The 22,906-nt window shown below is 46.5% G+C and overlaps 1 protein-coding gene across 3 annotated transcripts in view; it reads left to right on the top strand.

The window, feature by feature from the left end:
• Atp7b (ATPase copper transporting beta) overlaps positions 1–15,961 on the top strand; it is a 69,433-nt gene extending 53,472 nt beyond the window's left edge. For 2 of the 3 annotated variants that reach the window (XM_076913879.1, XM_034520809.2), the window contains 10 exons: positions 132–266; positions 3,117–3,311; positions 5,174–5,356; positions 6,297–6,450; positions 8,969–9,112; positions 10,649–10,791; positions 11,313–11,516; positions 11,596–11,713; positions 13,097–13,199; positions 13,819–15,961. In XM_076913879.1, the coding sequence (XP_076769994.1) occupies positions 132–266; positions 3,117–3,311; positions 5,174–5,356; positions 6,297–6,450; positions 8,969–9,112; positions 10,649–10,791; positions 11,313–11,516; positions 11,596–11,713; positions 13,097–13,199; positions 13,819–14,092 (1,653 nt within the window). In that variant the 3' untranslated portion in view covers positions 14,093–15,961. The remainder of the gene's footprint in view (positions 1–131; positions 267–3,116; positions 3,312–5,173; positions 5,357–6,296; positions 6,451–8,968; positions 9,113–10,648; positions 10,792–11,312; positions 11,517–11,595; positions 11,714–13,096; positions 13,200–13,818) is intronic. The other variant, XM_076913880.1, reaches the window with a different exon arrangement.
• The last annotated feature ends 6,945 nt before the right edge of the window (positions 15,962–22,906 follow it).

Raw genomic sequence — 22,906 nt, 5'->3', positions numbered from 1 at the left:
GACCTCAAAGATTCATAGCTCCACCCATCAAGTAGAGATTGATTCCCAAAGACAGCGGTGGAGGGCAAGTGGACACACGTCTGTCTTTGTAGGTTGTAACTTCCCATGGTCTTAATGCCTTGTTTCCATAGGCTCCCATTCAGCAGCTGGCTGACCGGTTTAGTGGATACTTTGTCCCGTTTATCATCATCATTTCAACCTTAACACTGGTGGCGTGGATCGTCATCGGCTTCGTCAATTTTGGTGTGGTTCAGAAGTACTTTCCTGTAAGTCGAAGGCCTTGAACAAGATGGTTGTCATGCTTGAAATAACTTACTGTCATTAATCCTGTTCTTGTGTGTTTTAGATTCACTAGGGCCTAATTATTCTCTTATTATTTGTCTTAGTTAGGGTTTTACTGCTGTGAAGAGACATCATGACCAAGGCAACTCTTATAAGGACGACAATTAATTGGGTCTGGCTTACAGGTTCAGAGGTTGAGTCTATTATCATCATGATGACAGCATGGCAGCATCCAGGCAGGCATGGTGCAGGAGGAGCTGAGAGTTCTACATCTTCATCTGAAGGCCACTAGGAGAAGTCTCACTTCTAGGGAGCTAGGATGAGGGTCTTAAAGCCCACGCCCAGCTTGACACACCTACTCCAACAAGGCCACACCTCCTAATAGTGCTACTCCTAGGCCAAACATATACAAACTACCACATTATTTTATTTTATTTGCTTCTTTTATTTATTATCAGTAAAATTTCAGTCATGGTAGGATAATCAGTCTACTTCTGAAGGTCCTTATTGAGGTTGCTGATTTCAGGCTAGGAATATAACTCAGTGGCAGACTACTCACCTGTTATGTGCAAGGGCCTGGGTTTCTTCATGGACACCGATATCCACATACACGAATTCCTTTTGCTTTCTGCTCAGAGATAATTTTCATGACATCATTTGACTCCCCAGTTGGAATGCTTCAAGGATTTTATGATATGCAACGTATTGGCCATTACTGAGTTTAAGACATATGTTATAGAAAAGAGACCACAATTTTGATGGCACAGTACTATACTAGATGTTAGGGGGAAATGTATTTTTGCCACTTAATTCCCCGAATCCCAGATTTAATATCTTACCTTGTCAAGCAGTAATGCTTCCTGTATGACTGAAAGCCTATATATCATTGTAGGCAAAGCTTTTTGATAATTAAACATTCGTTCAACAGCAGAGTAAGGGGATACACATTTTTAATTTTAAGAGATAGGTGAAGAACACTGTCTTTGGAAATACCATCTTATCAAATGGAAAATGTGGTGTATCCTCAGAAATTTATCTCCGTAAGAAGTAAGAATGAATTCTTAAGGACACTTAGCTGTATTTGAAGACATTGTGGTTTTCATGAACCGGGTGCTGCATATGTCTGACATCTGACGGCCAGGTCGGGAACCCACAGTTAAGTAGCGCTAGGCCTGCCCGGCTAGTGAGCCACCAGTGCCGCCGGCACCTGCTGAGTGGAGCGTTTCTCATCTTACCTCATGTCAGTGCGTTGTGTTAGAGTCATGATGTGAGGAACTAAAGATGGAGCCTGTTTCTTCTGTGAAAATAGTTTCTGCCAGCAGGTGAAGGTATATCAGACGTGGTGTGTGCCTTTACTAAGATAATCATGTTCTCTATTTTAAGTTGAACAAGTTTGAGTTGAGTACTTTGTGGCATCCAAGAAGCCCTTGGCGCTCTAAAGAGTGACCTGTGAATTGTTCCTCCTAGGACTGACTGCCAGTGGCTCAGCCCGGCCTGACTGGCAAGGTTCTGGTTTTGGGAAAGTTGGGAGTTTAATGCTTTGCCCTTTTATGCTGATTCTCCTGTTTTTATTTGCAAAATCAGTGTGTGTTAACCACGGGAGAGCTGCGTGGTGTTCCTTTCAGGCACTGTCATCATTGTGGCAAGAATGTCATTTGTAGGGAGGACTCGTGTCAATTTCCAGAAGCCTTCCAGAGCCCCTAAAGTGCCAAATGTAGATGACTGTAAAAACAGAAAGGAAACAAAAATATTGTCTTTATCATTTAAAATGACGTATTTGTTAAATATTATGCCCTTTTACCCGAATACAGCGGTTTGAAAGAAAATTAAATGACTTTTACAATATGCCTTATTTTAGAGTGTATCTTGAACGGATAAAGGATGTAAAGAAGTTGTACTTTGTGTTGTCCATCAAGAAACACACTATGGTGATTAGTAAAGTTGTGCTTTGTGTTGTCCATTCAGGAAATACACTCTATGGTGATTAGTGAGTGTAGTGCAGTGCAGTGTAGTGTATCACTCCAGTGCATTCATTAAAAAGCACAGCAAGATGAGTGAACACCCCGAACAGTGAGTAGGAACTTCCCTGTGTGCTACCAAATGGAAAACAGACCTCCATTCTGTTTGTTTGGATAATAAAAACTACTCAGAGGAATAACAAGGGAGCCCTGAGTTCTGTCACAAGAAGCAACCCCAGAGTTGCCCTCTGCAGCTCTCTGTGGCTAGTATATGAGGCAGAGAATTTGACTGCCCAGCTACAACCACAGCACATTCGTTACACTGCCTCTTAAGTCCCAGGGTGTCACTGGATACCTTTCCGCATCAGTACACATAGGCTGTATGTACATCCTCCTCCTAACCCCACCCCCAGACTCCATCATGCCTACAGCTTGATCGATCAGAGCCCTTTTGGTTGTATCCAGGTTTTGCTATTACAAAAATAAAACAGTGCTAGACATCCTTGTATCATCTGAACATATATCCTATGATTTAATGTTCTGTGCCAGTGCTGTCCTGTGTGGCTGTCTGTGTGTGGGGGCATAATGCTCAGTTTATACGCACAAAGCACTTTGTGAGATGCTTTCATCACCATTATATACCCAGGGGAAACTGAAGCAGGAGAGCTGGGGTATGACCCATGTGGTTCTAAGTTTGTGCCCCATCAGAGCCTGGTGTTCCTGTTTCATCTTGCCTCTTTGAGGGAAGCCGTGGGAAGAGGTTAGGCAAGTAGGAAGTGGGCAGTGATCTGATACGGAAGATGCACAGGCTTCAGTTCACTGCCCCACTGAGGTGCGATTCCCCCTGATCTCTCCATCTGACGTTTCTCTCTGCAGAACCCCAGCAAGCACATCTCGCAGACAGAGGTGATCATCCGCTTTGCCTTCCAGACATCTATCACCGTGCTGTGCATCGCCTGCCCCTGCTCCCTGGGGCTGGCCACACCCACAGCAGTTATGGTGGGCACTGGGGTGGCTGCCCAGAACGGTGTCCTAATCAAAGGAGGGAAGCCTCTGGAGATGGCACACAAGGTGGGCCCCTGTCAGGTCCTGGCTGTCCTCTGTGGGAATTGCGATAGCACTTTCTACAGAGTCCTTATACAACAGTCTCTCTTCACTGTTTCTTAAGAGAAGCCTGAGAGCAAGTGTGGATGACCAAGGCAGGAAGCCAGGGCTGCCTGGGAGTATCAGCAAAAGCAGCAGCAGCTAATGGGTGTGCAATTCGCTGCTTTGTGGCTAGTCAGTGACTATCTTATGTGGTAGATGTGGTTCATTCCCGTTTTATAGATGTAGGAATTATAGTAAAAGGAAGGAGGTTAGGTAATGTCTGAGTCAGGGTTCCTATTCCTGCACAGACATCATGACCAAGAAGCAATTTAGGGAGGAAAGGGTTTATTCAGCTTACACTTCCACACTGCTGTTCATCACCAAAGGAAGTCAGGACTGGAACTCAAGCAGGTCAGGAAGGCAGGAGCTGATGCAGAGGCCATGGAGGGATGTTACTGGCTTGCTTCCCCTGGCTTGCTCAGCTTGCTTTCTTTTAGAACTCGGGACTACAAGCCCAGGGATGGCACCACCCATAATGGGCTAGGCCCTCCCCCCTTAATCACTAATTGAGAAAATGCCTTACAGCTGGATGTCATGGAGGCATTTCCTCAAGGGAGGCTCCTTTCTCTGTAATAACGCCAGCTTGTGTCAAGTGGACACACAAAACCAGCCAGTACAGGTAACCTTCCCAGAAGCCTGTAGCTGTTAACAAAGTTGACAGCTCACATGTTTGGGATTAACAGTGTCCCGTGACTCCAGGGGGGAAGAGTGACAGTGCATATTAAGACTTCACTTAGGTTAGTCTGCTGATGCACACCCATGGTCCTGGCTCTCAGGAGGCTGAGGCAGAAGGAACCATGAGTTCAGGTTTTACCTGAACTGCCTAGTGAGACCACATCTATACCCCAGTCTGTACTGTATTCATTTCTTCACCATTTGCCACACACTTATGCAGATGAGCCCAGCACCAGGTTCTGGCACTAGTCATGGCCCCTAGCTCCCAAGAGACTTCCAGCTTATTGAAAGGACAGGTATCCCGAATACTGAGTATCAGGAATACAGCTTCTTAAGGACAATGCACTGGGGCCTGGCCTAGTCAGGAGTTCTTCGGCAGTGCTGGTGGTCTGGGAGTTTGAGCAAGAGCTAGCCAGATAACGTGGTAGTGGGGCTACCGCTGCAGTGAAATGGTAGATAGGTGAAGAGGACCCGCAGGGACCATGCATCTCTGTCGATCATGAACTCCATGATGTCTGCAGCACTTTTTCTTCACTCATGCAACCCTGGCATTCAGCCTGAAAGCCTCTGGAGACATCTTGTTGAATAAACTAGTGAGCAACTAGAGGAAAATGAGACAGAGAAAGAGTTGAGGGAGAATTGAGTTCCTAAGGTCTGTTCTAAGAGCTTAGGAGGGTCACACGGTGGAGCAGGGTGGTTCTTTGAGCCACTCAGTTACAAGCTGGGAGTGTCACAAGACTGGCTGCACAGTAAGGGTGGGGTACGGGAGGCAGGAAGCTTTGCAGGGAGAGCATCAGTTGACAGTGTTGAGGGCCGAGGCCAGCACTGAGCTTTGGGTGCCAAGCAGTGTATCTGCTGCTTACGGATCATGGTCTGAACAGAGAAACGTGCTGCCCTCTGCTTGGTCAAAGATAAGGAACAGTGAACCCGTAGACTGGCAGATGGGTAGTGGTTTCTTGGTACTAGCACTTGTTGCCTGCGAAGAGTCAGGCTGAGGGTTAGGAAGTTACCAGCTCCATGCCCAGGGCAGGTTGGGAGAAGGTCTGCCTTCGGACACAGGGACTGCAAAAGCCGCTTCCATGTTAAGACCTGACATGAAGTTGTTCTTGCAGATAAAGACCGTTATGTTCGACAAAACGGGCACCATTACCCATGGGGTCCCCAGAGTCATGCGGTTCCTGCTGCTTGTGGATGTGGTGACACTATCCCTCAGGAAGGTTCTGGCTGTGGTGGGCACTGCAGAGGCCAGCAGCGAGCACCCCTTAGGCGTGGCCGTCACTAAATACTGCAAAGAGGTATGTAGACCCTGGCCTTGCCATCACGTGGGCTTCTCTCTCGCCAGCCTTGGCTTCCTGCCTTCCCGTACCTGCTTGCTCAGCTGCCTCAGAGGAGCTCTTCACTTGCTGTAGGCAGGGTTTGTAGTGGCTCCATTACAGCTATTAGTCAGACAAGTGGGTAACACCAGGCTCAGGGCAAAATGAGTGAGACGTGACCCCTCCACCTCCTGAGAACCCAAGTCTGAGGCAAGGGGAACTGCTTCAGCAACTTCTTTATATGGCTAGGGTGAGGGGACACAGCATCCAGTGGGATGACCTGGGAGGAGCTAGCACAGATGAGCTGAAAAGCCCTGATTTGGGGGCGGGGATTAGAGAATCACTGTATCCCTCTTGTCCTAGAACATGGGGACAATGGAGTGGATGGGGGACATGCTGAGATTGTCTAAATGGCCTGAGCAAAAATTTATCATTAAAGTACCTCAGAAAACCCTGGCAAGGGGATATTTGAGAAATTTCATCCTGTGCTTGTCCCTCATGGGGGTTCAGTCAGCTGCTGTTTGACCTCTACCCATATGGGTCAGGAGGAAGACTTAACGCCTGCTTGCTGCTCCAATGCCTCCCGTCCCTGGGTATCACGCATGGTAAATAATCTATCTGGCAGACAGACGCCAAGTAGCTTTGCAGCTCACCACTTACCTGCCTCATTGTTATAATACACTCACTCCCAATGTGGCAATATCTGAGTGGTCTGAGGTAAACTGAATCTCCTCTTGATTCTGCAGCCTGCTCCATCATAAGGCAGCCTGCTTAGCCTGGTTCAGTTGACAACCAACACAGAATCTGGTGCCAGAACCCTTGCCCGGCTCATTTCCTCATGTTTGCCCTCACCTCCTCCTTCCTCTCCTGGCTCCTCCCACTGCCCTCACCCTTTCTTTCCCCTGCTCTTTTGCTTTCACAGGAACTTGGGACGGAGACCCTGGGATACAGCACTGACTTCCAGGCAGTGCCAGGCTGTGGAATCAGCTGCAAAGTTAGCAACGTGGAAAGCATCCTGGCTCACAGTGATCTGACCGCTCACCCTGCTGGGGTTGACAGCCCTCCCACAGGGGAAGGTAGTCCTCATTTTAAACCTCCTAGATCTTTTAGTGGCTGGACCTTATCTTGGGTGAAAGCAGTGGCAAGCCAGACCATACCAAACCCACCTGTGGGATCTCTCCTGCTGTGGAGGCGGGAGGCTCAATGCCTGGCACCCTGTGCCTTGCCACCCCAGGAACACCTGCTGTTTTGCTTTGCATGTTTTGATACATCTAACTTCCTTATGTATTTTGTTTGTTTGTTTGTTTGTTTGTTTGTTTGTTTGTGATGGGCTTTGCTGTGTTAGTTTCCAACCCAAGCCTCAAGTGACCCTCCCACTCCAGCCTTCCAGCTACCTGAGACTAGAGGTGTGTACCACCGTCTCTGGTTTGATGTCTCAAGACTCTGATGCTTATGGAAGGCCAGAGTGGCCTAGGACTTAGATCCACAGTTGCTCCTTTTCCCTGGAGTCTCCTCTTTCTTACGTCACATTGAGTTTTCCTTCCCATGGCCACAGGGTAACAGGTGGCACCTGCTTTTCTGTTTTTCTACTTCCTGTTTCTCTCCCATCTGGGTGCTGTCCAGTGTGACGTGCGGTGTTCTCAGAGCTTATAGAAAGCAAGGGAAGCAGGGACCAGTCTACCAATGCCAAGAAAAGATCTGCCCAGTGGCAGGTGCCACTTTCAGGTTCCTTGCTCTTGAACCCAACTCCCCAGTGCTGGGAGTGCAAGGATGCAGCACTGTCCGTACCCCACCTTGCCTGCCTGCCTTCCTAACTTCCTTCCTCTTCCATTCTTATGTACATGTGGTATACACATAAGTGTGCACATGAATGTGTGGTGGTGGAGGGTGCATGCTCATGTGTGTGCATACAGAGGCCAGGGGAGGATGTGAGGTACCCTGCTCCATCAGCCTCCACCTTGTAGGGTCTCTTGCTGAACCAGGAACTCACTAGTTTGTGCTAGGCTGCAGGCTAGCAAGCTCCAGGGATCTACCTGTCTCTTTTTTTCTCCCCTACTGCTGGAGTAAAGTTACAGGCATGCCAGTTGTCCAGGCTTTTATGTGAGTGTGGGGCATAGAACCCAGGCTGTCAAGCTTGTCTAGCAAGCACTGGTGACCACTGAGCCATCTCCCTAGCCTGCCTGTTTTCAATCTGAGGACACTTCCCAGCCATTACATTAAACTGGTAGTGCGTAAAATGCCCCAAATGCTAAATCTTAATTTAATAGGTGTTACTGGATGTTATGTGCTACCTTTTAATAGTTTAAAGCCCTAAGGTGACATTCCCATTAGAGCATCCAAAAGCTATGTAGTGTCTCATCAGAGTCACATGCTGTTAGCAGGTGAAGGCTGCCTGTGTTTTAGAGCATTTCCTAGAGTCTGGGTGTGCGGCATGCCTGCGGTCCCAACCCTTGGGAGATGGGGGTCAGGAGTACCAGGTGTATAAGGCCAACCTGGACTACATTGTTATGGAAGATTACAGTTAGCAAAAATCACGTACACACACACACACACACACACACACACACACACACACACACACTTACAGCTTTTGTAAGTCAGGTAATAGATGGTCTTTGAGCTTCATGCCCACCAGAAGGAATTTCTGTCATAGGCATGTTTACAGAAACAGAAATTGCAGGAAAAATAATATCTCTGCAGATAGGTGGTTTACAGGTAGCAATAAAAGTATGCAGACATTTGCAAGTATCGACAAAAGGAATTCCTTTGTTAGCATATAGAACCCACAGCGTGGCCTTTGTGCCTTTAGGTGCTCCATGCATTTTTTGTTTGTTTTTCAAAGACCAGGAATACTGGATCCAAGTTCCTATTAGGATGTCATGACATAGAGCAGTATTTTGATTTTGTTCGATGCATATGTGTGTGTGTGTGTGTGTGTGTGTGTGTGTATGTTTCCTCATCTTATCAATATAAGACTGTCTCAAAAATTAGTGTGTATATGTATCATAGAAACAGATTTACCTGATTTGTTGATTCATTTTGGGCCATCTAAACCTCCCTGAAAATAATCTAGTCAACATATTCTTTGGTCTGACCTTAAAGCCAGCCTCCGACCCCTATAAAAAAGAATCAGGGACTGGAGAGATGGCTTAGCTGTTAAGAGAGAGCTTGCTTCTCTTGCCGAGGACCCAGGTTCTATTCCCAGTACTCACATGGTGGCTCACAACTGGCTGTAACTCCAGTTCCAGGGGATCTCACATCTCCTGGCCTTGGTGAACATCAGGCACACACATGGTGCACATACATATATGCAGGCAAAATACTCACTCAATTAAATCTTTAGAAAAATGAGTACATATCTCTAATGGCATCTGAGGATATTACATGATGTTTGATATACTGACAACATTTCAACACGTGTAGAATGCATGAAACACTCCATTCAATTCATGGTGTTCTCCATACTGTGTATGTTTCTGGTCCTTCTAGGAAAGTGTCACAAAAGGTTATGGCTTTCAGAGCAGACAGATATCTCAGGATTTTAGCTCATTGTGAAGTTGGACTGTCTGGGAGTAACCATTGTTTTCTGAATAGGTACAGGTTCCCAGGCCTTCTCGGTGCTGATTGGAAACCGGGAATGGATGCGGCGCAATGGTTTAACCATCTCCAGTGACATCAGTGACGCCATGACAGATCATGAGATGAAAGGACAGACAGCCATCCTGGTGGCCATTGATGGTAATCCCTGTGTGAGATCAGCACACAGTTCACCGTCCCTGGCCCATAAGGAGGCCTACTCTGCTGCCTCCTCTCCCCTCCCCCTCCTCTCTGTTCTCATTTCTTCTCCTTCTTGTCTTCCTTCACTCCTCTCCTCTTCCTCTTGCTTGTCATTATTTTTCTTATTTTGAAAACTGTGTCACTCTTTCTGTGAATTTGCTGTTTTTCCCTTGATCTCTTTTCTTGAGGCTCTTCCTTCTTTTTAAATAATCTCCTTTGTTTCTGAGATTACAATATAATTATATCGCCTTCCCCTGCCCTTTCCTCCCCCAAACTCTCCAATATACCTCTCTGCCAAATTTATGGCCTCTATTTTTTTTATTAATTGTTATTACACATGTATGTATGTATGTATGTATGTATGTATGTATTTCTAAATACATAAGTCCAACCAGCTCAGTCTGTAAATGTCACTTGTATGCTTGTTTTCAGGGCTGACCATTGGCACTAGGTAGCCAATTGGTGTCTCCTCCCTGGGAAAGACTGTTTATTCCACTCCGAGAGTTCCATAAGAGTTGAGGCCTTTCCTTTGTTACTATCTCCATCTTGATCCCACGCCAGCTCGGCTCCTAGAAGCCTCAGCTGCTCTCTGTTGTATTTGCTTCTGTCAAAGGTGGCAACTCACATCCTCCTCCTCACACATTACCACAGACAAAGCAGGAATCCATGGCCCCAGAGGCCTCACTGCAGGAGCCTTAAAGTAAGGAGGCTCCTGCGGCCTCCCACCGTCTGACTCAGTTTCTCAGGGCTCTGGGTATCTCAGCGCTCAGAGTACACCGGGCTGTCTGCCTGAGAGATTGAACCCTTCGCTATGTTCACTTCAGTGTTTGTTATTAGAAGTAAAGCTGGACTTACAACACGGAATTCTGAATACTCCAATGAAATATGCCTTCTTGCCCCATTCCCTGCCCCTATTCCTTACAAACCGTAAGTCTGCAACTCCTTGTTGCAGAACCAGGGTAGGCAGAGGATCTGTGTTCTGCTGTATTCCTTTTACTGTGTCACACCTTAGCTCAGAACTCTCCTCCTCCTGTGTCTAAATTCAGGAAAAAGGTATATTATACAAAACATACTTTCTGTAGGACATGACAAAAAGGAAGGACAGCTTTCCTGGGTTAGACGTCTGTTCCTGTAAGCAGCATTGGTATATTTCTTGTTTTTTTAATAGTAAACATACACTGGGTTCTTGCCATGCAAAAGATACGTGGCAAAGTAATATATATTCCCAGTGGAAGCTATAGAAACATCCACTGGGCTCTGGAGGGTATGAGGTTCTCCTTGCTCCGGCCTATTCAGGAGTCCCCATGCACATTTTCTTGTCCTTTCCTGGACTGAAAAACAAAAACAAATCAAGAGACCCCAGACATCATATCACTTACCGTGGAGGCCATTTCCTGTGGAAGATGATGACAAATGCCGAGAGCCATCTTGCTTGCACGAAGCTGCCTGGCCTGCTGGCGCTGACTGCGGGAGCTGACTGCTGGTTCTTTGTTTCAGGCGTGCTCTGCGGGATGATTGCCATTGCAGATGCTGTTAAACCAGAGGCTGCCCTGGCTATCTACACCCTGAAAAGCATGGGTGTGGATGTGGCTCTGATCACAGGGGACAACCGGAAGACAGCCAGAGCCATTGCCACTCAGGTATGGCAGTGGCCAGGCATTCTTCATCCTTGAAAATTTACATACAAGCTCACAGATGGGGGGAAAAATCTAAACATTTGGTGTAAAAGCACACTTTTAATTCCAGCATTCTGAGGCAGAGGCAGGCGGACCTCTGAGTTAGAGGCCATTTTATATATATATATATCAAGTTCCAGGCAGCCACAAAGAGGTTGTCTCAAAACCAAACCAAAATAAACAGACAAAGACAACAACGAACCATCATCTAAGTATGGCATTACAGAGTGCTTTCCTGGTTCAACTTGCTTATGGACTGAGAGGGACGGCTTGACCTTGGCCCGCTCAGTTCTGAGCTTGAGGCATGAGGGCAGTGTCCCCATAGGCCATGGCTCTAGTGTGAATTCCTGAGCATTGTTCTTTCACCCTTGCACACCCTACCAAACCAGCTCAACATGCACAACTCTGGAAACCCAGCTGCTGCCCTGGATCTCCGCTTTCATCAAAGTCACACCTACCTTAGGCATTGACCTCTTTCCTTTCAGGTTGGCATCAACAAAGTCTTTGCCGAGGTACTGCCTTCTCACAAGGTGGCCAAGGTTCAGGAGCTTCAGAACGAAGGGAAGAAAGTCGCCATGGTGGGAGACGGGGTGAACGACTCCCCAGCCTTGGCCCAGGCTGATGTGGGCATTGCTATTGGGACTGGCACAGATGTTGCCATCGAAGCAGCAGACGTGGTCCTGATCAGAGTGAGCTCGGCTGTGTGAAGGTCTCAGGAGGGGCTGGGGTTGGCGTGAGTCCACACTCAAGTGTGCTCCTCTCCTATAGAATGACTTGTTGGACGTGGTGGCCAGCATTCATCTCTCCAAGAGGACCGTCCGGAGGATCCGGGTCAATCTGGTGCTGGCATTGATTTATAACATGGTTGGGATACCTATTGCTGCAGGTAGGTGGGGGCAGCTCTCACCTATCACGTCACCCTTGGTCTCTGCTGTGTCCCTGGTGAACTAATGACTCACCTCTGGGGCTGGCTGGCCAGACACTGTGGAAAGTCCTGGGAGGGCCCCACAGCCTCATTTACCCTGGTCCTCTTTAGACAGCGGATCAGGAGGCTCGGCCATTCATTTAAGGTGGCCCTGTCCACTAAGAGTGTCCCTGTTCTCTGAAGCTTTATCAAGACATAAAGTCTGAAGAATAAGCATCATGGGGTGTTTTGAAGTACTTGCTATGTCAGACACAGTGGCTATTGTCTCAGAGACTACTAAAAATGAACCTTGCCCAGACTCTAGTTTGATTCCCACAAACAACCTGGAGAGAAAAGGTATTCTGCTTGGCTTGCCCTTCCTCTCCTCCCACTATAAATAAATAAATAAATAAATAAATAAATAAATAAATAAAATATAGAACCAGGTCCCCCCCCCCATCATTCCAAACAATTCTGAAACTTCAGTTTCCTTAAAACACACAGAAATAACAGTGTTTTCATTTTAACCCCAGGTGTGGGATGTGGGGCTGCTTCAGACTGTCCACAGCAGCTGACTATGGTTCACCTCACCCTCTAGCAGGGGTGTGATTTTTTTTCCCAAGATGCAGATAGTAGCTGCGATTTTGTGACATTTGGAATCCTGGGAATTCCTAAGAGGACATATAAATGCTAGAGCCTTGAGAGGCTGGGCAGGTTGTTGGCTGGTTGAGGTTTGTTAAGTAGTTGTATGCAAAGAAGATACTGGATATTCTCACAGCGAAGATGATCAGACTTGCCTCAAGGAACTTAACAGCCCCCATCAGCAGGAAGCAGTCTAAGGATAATGTCGCCTTCTTCCCGACCCTTGACTTTCTTCAGGGATCTCCTTCCTTTTCTGTTGTCCTTCTTCCCTCTCCTATCTAGTGTTAGGGGGTAGAAAGGGTCGGAAAAGAGTGGAAGATGGAAGAACCCACAAAGAACTGAAAGACGGCCACAGAAGTGGCTTCTCTGACCCCAGAACAGCTCAGGGGCTTCCCTCCCTCCTGGATGTCTGGGATCTGGCTTCCAGCCCTCCTTAGAGACCAGGTTGTTACCTTTGTAGAGAAGGATGGTTACCATACCCACAGTGGTTGTCCTCCGAGGTTCCCAGCCCCTGCTTTGGGTGGTGCTACCCGTACATAGTTCTAAGCAAGAGTGAACAAGACAGATCCATCTTCCCTTTGCTCACCTACTGCTAGCTAGCTTAGTCTCATCTTGAAAGCTGGTGGGCATAGTGTCTCCTAGGTTCCCTGAGGAGGGCTCTCAGTTCACAGTATTCCCTGGCTGTCAGGTGATACCTTTTTTTCTTTTTTTTTTTTCTGGCAGGCGTCTTCATGCCCATTGGCATTGTGCTGCAGCCGTGGATGGGTTCAGCAGCTATGGCTGCCTCCTCTGTGTCTGTGGTGCTCTCTTCTCTTCAGCTCAAGTGGTGAGTCCTGGGCCTGGAGTGCCTATGGGAGGAGCCTCTGCGGGCTCCACCCTATATGGTCACAGCAGGTGGGGGACACAGCAGTGCGTTTCCTGCTTCTTCCCCATTATTTATCTGGGGGCAACACAAAGGACCTGAGCAGGGGGTTGTAGTGATTTTTCAGTACCTTGGACAAGTGACTTCCCACTTACCAGTTGTAAGAGGCTGGGCCTTTTTCAGAGCTATTTATATGAACACGTGTAAGTATATGATCCCTGTATATTTCCCATTTTTCTCCTTAGCAAATATGTCCATGCACGAGGAACAGACCCCAGTAGTGGGACACCCGTCTAGCACATGAGGGACCCTGGATTTAGTCCCTAACACTGCCAGAACAGAAAAACATTGATGCATTTACTCGTGCATTCACTTAACAAAAGTGAACAGTAGCTTACTATGTGGGGTTTTTACATAGAAAGTTTTTGGACTATGTGAACTTGAACCATGGGAATTCACTATCCTTTTATTAAAAATCCATGAAATTTTGCTACCTGTGTTACTGAAAAGTAGAGATTTCCCCAGAGAAAAAGGGCCTTATGTCCAGAGTGATTCAAGTATTCTTGGGCTCTTGCCTTTTCAGCTATAGAAAGCCCGACCTAGAGAGATATGAGGCCCAGGCCCATGGCCGCATGAAGCCTCTGAGTGCCTCCCAAGTCAGCGTACACATTGGCATGGATGACCGGCGGCGGGATTCCCCCAGGGCCACAGCGTGGGACCAGGTCAGCTATGTGAGCCAAGTGTCTCTGTCCTCCCTGACGTCAGACAGATTGTCTCGGCATGGCGGTCCTGCAGAGGACGGTGGTGACAAATGGTCCCTGCTCCTGAGTGACAGGGATGAAGAGCAGTGCATCTGAGTGTTCCCAAACGCAGCCCCGGGCAAGCCAAGGTGCTCCTTCTAGGTGAGCCTGCACCCGCTCACTGTGGTCGAGCCAGCAGGTGGGATGGGCGAAGCTTATCTCGAGGCCTGAGCATCTTGCTAGGCTTGCCAGCAGTGTGTGGTAACTTACCTTGTGTATCTGCAGAGGCTGCGCGGGATTGCTCTGTCAGAAGCTGCCAGGTTGGGCAAAGTACACTGCTCTCCCTGTTTTCCATGAGGGCAAGGTCACACCCTGCTTGGAGTTTTAGTACAGGAGAGGAAGCCAGCACTGTTCACAGAGCCCTGCCTACTGTATCTATTATTCTATCTGAAATGAGGACCACAGGCCTAGCTCAGCCCACTGCAGCTCTCCTGTACCAAGAGCTCCCATGAAGCCTGGAGTTAGGCAGCACGCGGCCTGTGTAAGCCTAAGGCTACTTCAGGGGAGTTGTTCCCTGGCTGGTGTGGTTGGCATCCTTGGTACTGGCGCTGCCTGCCTGCCGTCTATCTTCTGAGGGTAGAATTTGTGTCTTGGGTCCGATGCTCTGGCCCCTGCATATCTGCCTGCCTACAGGTGGCACCCTGGTTTGCAGCCCAACCCAAGAGCTACCTGGCATTCCTCTTTATTCTGAGGAGAGGATGCCATCCTGTTTAAAGCCACATCTACAGACTTACACATGCTGCTCTCAACCAGCTGGAGAGATACCTCAGAGCCTGACCATAGTTCATATTCCTATGAGGTCCGGGTCCTTGCCTCTCAGGGCATCCTATATGGCCCTGCCGTAAGCTGTGGTGTGTCAGGCACTGCCCCTTGGGAGGTGTATGCATAGGGAAAGCTCCCCGTCACTTAGTGGGGTCCACTGGAGTTTGTCACAAATGCCTAGTATATGCCTGGAGGGAGTTGCCCCACCAGAAGAGAGTGAAGGTCTCAGTAGAGAGCTGTCTGCTGCTGAGGGGACATCTAAATGAGGCATATCCACAGCTCCCCAGTGAAAACATTTTTGTTATCTATGGCTATCTGTGTGATCGGGGTGACATCAGAGGGCAGGGATGGGGCCAGCTTAACTGAGTGAGCTGCTGAGCCACATGGAACAGACTGGCAGAAATGGATTACTCTCATTTGTGACATTAAAAACAAACAAACAAACAACAAAACTCCTTTATTAGAGGTCACTTATTGGCCGTGGCAGTGTTAGTCCTTTTTGTAGGTTTCTCACCTCCTTTCCCCTGTAAGTAGCACCATAGCTATCGTCTACATTTGAAAACAAGGAAACAGGGTCCGAGGGCCTCGGTGTCTTCCGGGGAACTCATGGCCAATCTGCAGTTCAGAAGGCTCCGAAGGCCTTTCTGTAATTCCGCTGCTGCCTTACATATCATATCAGTTTGCTTGGTGAGAGCTAACTGGACGGGGGTCCTAGTCTCTGGATGAGCAAACATGCCAGGAGATGGATTAGTTGCATCAACTTAGGAAGCAGTGCATCACAAGGCTACTGCTTCTCACTTCGGATGGCTGTCAACTTAGGAAGCAGTGCATCACAAGGCTACTGCTTCTCACTTCGGATGGCTGGCTTCGGTTTTGCACGACAGCAGTGTTTGCCGAACTTTATGTTCTAAAACCCCGAGTACAGGGATCTGTTGCGCTCTCAGTATTTTCAACCTCCCACGCCCTCTCCTGCAACTTCCTCCCACTGGCATCATCTACTCTGTCTATAGCTCTGTTTTGGAATAAGGTAATCATTTTCTAAAGAACGTAATTGTATTGATTTTTAAACCTTCTGAGAATATAAGCATCATGTTCACACATAGACATGAAAATATTTATATAATTGTACAAATAAATAAATAAATAACTTTTTAGATGTTCAAAGAGTCAAGGTTTTTTTCTTTTTCTTTTTTTTTTTTTTTAATAGCCAGTTCCCTCTTTAAAACTTTCCATGAAGCATGAGGGTAAAGTTGCATCTTTTCATCCAGGAGTTGCCCATGACTTGTTTATTCTGTCAGTATGGCCAGCTCATGCTACCTGATTGCTGGGGACTTCTTTGGAGGGAGAGAGGATGATAGGACTCTAGCAGTGGGGACATGCGGTGGTCTGAACCCCTCTGCTGAAGTCTACAGTAGGCAGCTGCCTGAATAGCATTTCGGATTGCTGAGAAGCCCTTGTTGAGGTCACTGCCTCAAGAGGTTGACTCCCAAAGCTCTGACTTTGCCCAGAAACGCACTGCTTGGTCTCTAGCACACCCTAGAGGACTTTATAGTCAGGGCATCAAGTTTCCAGGTACCTTGTGGAAGAAGTGTTGTTGCTCACTGTGGGGAGGATTTAGCAAGCATCCCCGAGAGGTTTCCTCAGGCATCAGACTGAATCAGAGCATCTTCCCACTCCTGGGAAGCTGAAAAATTAAGATGGGATTACCTTTATAACAAAGAAATGATAATTCTAACTTTTAGTGGCATCTGGAAAGTGGCATGTCAAAAAATAGATATCTAAACTATTGAGCTAATTTAATGAGGAACTCAGATAAATAAAGGTGACTTCCACTTGAAAGACTACTTGATTTGGGGAGATTAGGGACTTAAAAAAACCCATGTCAGGGGGCTAGAGTGCTCTGTTCAATCCTCTGTACAAATAAAAATAAAATAGGATTCCTTAAGACAAATTCTGTAATGTATATAAAGTTCCTGAATTATAAAAGGCTTATTTGCATCCACCCATGATTCCACCTTTCCTTGGAGCACATACGCAGAGGAATACAGTAAGTGGCCTACTGGTTCTTTTTCCCTTTGCAGGTGTGTATGTAAACTGGTTTGGGTCTGGTACAGAAGGAACTGCTCTGCTTAATTTTGACACTGGGCTTGGGCAAGTCTGGAAGCACCATCGTTTGGGGTCACTGCATGGAGAGAGATGTCTACTGTCTGCCCTTGTTCTTCATGTAAAGACAATGATCACAGCTGAGATTACAGAATAGAATGTAAGGAGGTTACATAATACTGAGAAATCCCAGAGTTGCTTTTTTTTTTCTATTCAAAAAAGTGAACAAAAATGGAAAAGCATCCATTCAAGGACAAAAATTAAAATAAGATTGATAGAAACTTAACATTTTTCTCTGAGGTAGAAATGGATATTATATTTTTTTCAACATAAGAAAAACAGGCCAAGAGGGTATAACTTGGTAGAGCACTTGACTAACAAGTGCAAGATCCCTGGTTTGAGCCCAGTGCCAATAAAACCCTTTAACTGTTTATCTTAGGGTTTGCTGCTGTGAACAGATACCATGACCAAGGCAAGTCTTAGAAAGGACAACATTTAATTGGGGCTGGCTTACAGATTCAGTCTATTATCATCAAGGTGGGAGCATGGGAGCATCTAGGCAGGGATGGTGCTGGAGGATTGGAGAGGTCTACATCTTCATCTGAAGGCTGCTAGCAGAATACTGGCTTCCAGAGAGCTAGGATGAGGGTCTTAAAGTCCATGCCCACGGACTCCAACAAGACCATACCTACTAATAGTGCTACTCCCTTGGCCGAGCATATACAAACCATAACATTCCACTCCCTGGCCCCCATACGCTTGTTCAAACATATGAATCTATGGGGCCATATCTAGCCATAGCATAATAAAAAAGTACATTTAGTCTAACTTCCAAAGTCCCCATAGTCTATAGCAGTATCAACAGTATTAAAAATCCAAAGTTAAAATTCTCTTCTGGAGCTAGGGGAAGGGCTGAAGGAGCTGAAGGGGATTGCAACCCCATAGGACGAACAATATCAACTAACTAGACCACCCAGAACTCCCAGAGACCAAACCACCAACCAAAGAGTACACATGGAGGGACCCATGGCCTCTCTCAGGGCCAAGCCTCGGCTGCTCTTCATGACCCCTTCATGCCTTCAAAACCAGTACCACCTGGTGACTCTTACACATTACCAAGTCTAACTGCAGCATGAGGTTCAACCTTGGCTATCTCTGGAACACAGCTTCTTTGTGCTCTCAGAAAACACTTCCCAGAAGATTTCACCTCAGTGATGCTGGTCTCTTCTTAATCACTGCTAATTTCTTAGCTCCAGCTAACCAGCATCAATTGTCCCAGTAGTCCCTTCTACTCTTGACTCTAAAGCCAGAGCCAAATGGGCAAAACAGCTAGTTCTGCTGCTTGCTGGGGCAGGGGCATGGCCATCCCTTGTTCAACTGTATCAATGCTGGGATTAAAGATGTGTACCACCATGCCTGGACTTAAAGTTTTCTTTACCGAGAACTTGCTCTGTCCCAGGCTGGCCTTGAACTCAGAGATCTGTCTGGTTTTATCTCCAGTGATTGAAGGTATGTACATGCCTAGATCTAAATTTAGCTTTGTCCAGTCTTGCCCCAAAGTCCTATTCCTTTAATCTGCTATCTCCTAGAATGTAGGATTCAGCTTCATTTCACTTCCTGGAGCCCCTTTAATATTTAAACCATATATTTTATATTTTTTTTCCTAAGCTTGCCATGCTTGTTCAAAAAGCTCTTCATGAGACTTAACCAGAGAACAAAGTCTATGCTGAGTGTTTCTGAGACTCCTGTTGTCAATGCAATTAATACGAGTCTCTTCCCCTAGGCAGAATCTTCAGACAAGGGCAAAAAGTAGCCACATTCTTCACCAAAATACTGCAAAACAGTCTGTAGGCCACATATTGAAATTCTCCATCTCTTGTCTTGGGCCAGGTCCACACAATTCAAATCACTCTGGGTAACAAAATCTTCCATAATCCTACTAGGATAGCCCATTAAGTCCCACTTAAAGCATTCCATTGCTTTCCAAATCCAAAGTCTTCAAATCCACATTCTTCTAAACAAAAGCATGGTCAGGGCTATCACAGCAATACCCAAGTCCCTGACACCAACTTCTGTCTCCAGGTTTTACTGCTATGAACAGATTCTATGACCAAGGTAAGTCTTTTGTTTTTCTTTTTTTTTTTTTTTTTTTTTTGACAGAGTTTCTCTGCATAGCCCTGGCTGTCCTGGAACTCACTCTGTAGACCAGGCTGGCCTCGAACTCAGAAATCCGCCTGTCTCTGCCTCCCAAGTGCTGGGATTAAAGGTGTGCACCACCATCGCCCGGCCAAGGCAAGTCTTATAAAGGACAGCATTTAACTGTGGCTGGCTTCATCTGAAGGCTGCTATCAAAATACTGGCTTCCAGGCATCTAGGATGAGAGTCTTAAAATCCATACCCACAGTGACACACCTACTCCAACAAGGCCACACCTTCTAATAGTGCCATTCCCCGGGTCGAGCATAGACAAACCATAACACTGATACAGCAACATTTCTAAGTGTAGAAATAGAGTAAGTTTGTGCAGAGAGCTGCTCCATAACCCACCCTGGCTTCAGGAGTGAAGCTCAGGAGCAGGGTTTTGTAGAGGAATATCCTTTGTCTTTGTGCGTGGATGCATCAGGATATAGATGTGGTAGAGTCTCCAGGCTTCCTGAGCTCCAACTATAGTGTGGCCAAATGCAACCACTGAACACCGAGATGATGCAGTGGCCCCGGGAAGGACTAGCTGTGACATGCTACAGTCCCCATCTCTCACAGTGCTTATAAAAGCTGTCTGCATACATTCCATTTTTATTGCCAGGGAACTAAGTAACAGCATTGTGGGCACACCCACACTGTCTCTGTGGCCTCAGAGCTCACAATCCACTATGCTTCAGGTGGAAAGCTCTCTCCTCCAAAGGCAAAACTGAGCCCCCCCCCCCCCCCGCCCCCGTTCAGTATAGAGGAGTCTACTGTTCTTTGGCAAGACAGTGCAATTTAACTTGAGGGCCACCAGGTGTCTCTCTGACCAAACAATACCCAACTCCACAGCCAGAACCTAGTTCTCATTACTATTTGATCCTTGGGTTTTTTTTTTTGGGGGGGAAGGGAGGGAGAGGAGGGGGGAGGGGATTCTCTCACAGCAAAAATAAATACATTGTATGGCCCAGCTATATACTCTTTGGCATATGCCCAAAGGATTCCACATCCTACTCCACAGATACTTGTTTAGCCATGTTCACTGCTGCTCTATTCACAGTATCTTGGAAGTAGAAACAATCTAAATGTCCTTCAACTTCTCAATAGATAAACACACACACACACACACACACACACACACACACACAATTACATGTAATTACATGATCTCATAAATAAAGGAAAAAAGTTTAAGGAAGAGAAAAAAAAAAACCAACAACAAAATTAGATCCCAGAGTGATGGCCCTGTCATTAGGGGTACTTACTGCTCTTGCAGAGTACCTGGTTAGGCTTGCAGAACCAATATGGTGGCTCAGAACCATCTATAGCTCTAGTTTTAAGGATCAGTGTCTGAGGGCACCACACACGCACAGTGAACACGTGTGTGTACGCACATGTGTGTGTGTTATGTATGTCACACTTGTGTTCAAGAATAGTCCATAATTATTTCTGCATGAATTTTTTTCACTATAATATTTTCATTTTTCTTTTGGGATGGTGTCTTAGTTTTGGTTTTACTGTTGTGTAGAGACACCATGACCAAGGCAACTCTTATAAAGAACAACATTTAATTGGGGCTGCCTTACAGCTTCAGAGGTTCAGTTCATTATCATCATGGTAGGAAGCATGGCAGCATGCTGGCAGGCATGGCACTGGAGAAGCTGAGAGTTCTACATCTTCATCCAAAGGAAGCCAGGAGCAGTCTGTCCTCAGACAGCAAGGAAGAGGATCTCAAAGCACACTCCCAAAGTGACCACTTCCTCCTCCTAGTAGTGTCACTCTCTGGGCCAAGCATATTTAAACCACCACATTCCACTCCCTGGCCCCCATAGGCTTATTCAAACACGTGAGTCTACGAGAGCCATATCTAGGCATAGCATAATGCAAAATTTGTTTAGTCCAATTTCCAAAATCCCATAGTCTATAAGTCTCAACAATGATAGAAGTCCAAAGTTCAAAGTCTCTTCTGAGAATCCTGTAATCTCTTAAATGTAATCTCTTACAAAATAAAAATTAAAAAAAGGAGGTCACAATACCTCCAATAAATGACATTCTGGACAAAAGCAAGACAAAAACCCAGTTAGACAAACTCCAAACTCTGCATCTCCATGTCCAACTTTTTTCAGCTTTCCTGACTACAACCCACAATTCTTTCTCTTGGGCCAGTTCTACTCTTTGTAAGCAATTCTCTATGGCAAGTATTGAAAGAGTTAAAATTTTAACCCCCTAGCCGACTGGTAGCCTATTGAGTGGAACCAAGGGTAGGTCAGCGAGCCCTGGGTTCCAGGAACTTGGCAAGATAAATTTCTTGAGAAAAGCTTGTACAAGATGTTTCCCCGGGACTATTCCTTGAACCTGTCACATTAGCTAAATAATAGGCTGGTACTTTCCACAGGTGCTTTCCAATGACTCCCCTCAATCCCCCCAGGTTGTGTTTTTTTCCTCTAAATACCCTCTACCTTCAAAGCTCTGGGTCAGACCCCACTGCCCTTGCATGGGTTATGGGTTTTGACCTCAGCGTTGATCTCGAAATATACCTCTTGCTGATTACATCAAGATCGGTGTCTTGTGAGTTATTGGGTGGCTTCGAATTCCTGAGGCTTGGGTGAGGTCCTCCCTTCGTGGGGGTCCTACAGTATCCCATGGCTCTGGCATCTCTAACATCTTGGGGCCTCCAAGGCAACTTCAATTTTACATCTTCTTGTTCCAGTGTTTGGGATCCACACAGGATCTTCTGGGCTTCCCTAAAGAGCTTAGGTCACTTCTCCAGCGCTGCCTTCTGTAGCCCTCTAGGTTCAGGTTGACTCTGCTCCACTGCTGCTGATGTTTTTGGTGATCATCTCATGGTACTGGCATCTCCAATACACTGGGGTCTTCCATTGCAACTAGGCTTCACCAATAGCCTCTCATAGGCTCTCTTCACAATGCCAAGCCTCAACTCCTTTATATGACCCTTTCAGTTGTGGGTCAGCAATGGCAACTGAGGCTCCACCTTCAACAATGACCTTCCATGAGCCTCAGCTGTTCTCCATGACCCCTTCATTCCTTCAAAACCAGTACCACCTGGGTGATAGTTATATATTAGCAAGTCCCTCTGCAGCACAAGGTTCAACCTTGGCCATCTCTGGAACACAGCTTCCTTGTGCTCTCAGAAAACACATCCCAGAAGATTTCACCTCAGTGATGCCGGTCTCTTCTTAATCACTGCTAATTTCTTAGGTCTAGCTAACCAGCATCAATTGTCCCAGGAGTTTACTCTATTTTGGACTCTAAAGCCAGTGTCACATGGCCGAAGCTGCTGAGTTCTGCTGCCTACTGGAGCTGCCACACGGCCCCCATGTTCTATTACATTATCACCTGCTTTCTGTTTTCTAACTCCTTCACTGGTTAAACTTGACTGTCCTGGAACTTGCTCTGTAAACTGACCTTGAACTCAGATCTGCATGTCTGTGTCTCCTGAATGCTAGGATTAAAGGCATGTGCCATCATGCCTGGATTTAGGCTTTTTTTTTTTTTTTTTAACCTAGAACTTGCTCTGTCCCAGGCTGGCCTTGAACTCAGAGCTCTGCCTTTGTCTCCTGAGATTAAAGGTGTGTGCCACCATGCCTGTGTCAAAGCTTTTAATGCCATTATTCCTCAAGATCTGGATCAAAAGCCTGTGCCCTCCACTTCCGGATTGTAGTCCATTCCAGATTAAAAGTCCAAATGAAAACAATAATTAGGGCATAATAATGCTTAGATATAACTGTTTCTCCTTCAACTGCAACAGCTTAAGTTTGGCTGGGTGGGATCTTGCCCCAAGGTCACCACTCCCTAAATTCATGT

This window comes from Arvicanthis niloticus, chromosome 16 (genome assembly GCF_011762505.2).
Source record: "Arvicanthis niloticus isolate mArvNil1 chromosome 16, mArvNil1.pat.X, whole genome shotgun sequence".
NCBI lineage: Eukaryota > Metazoa > Chordata > Mammalia > Rodentia > Muridae > Arvicanthis > Arvicanthis niloticus.
The sequence above is the reverse complement of the archived record's forward strand: the minus strand, read 5'-3'. Positions and strand labels throughout refer to the sequence as shown.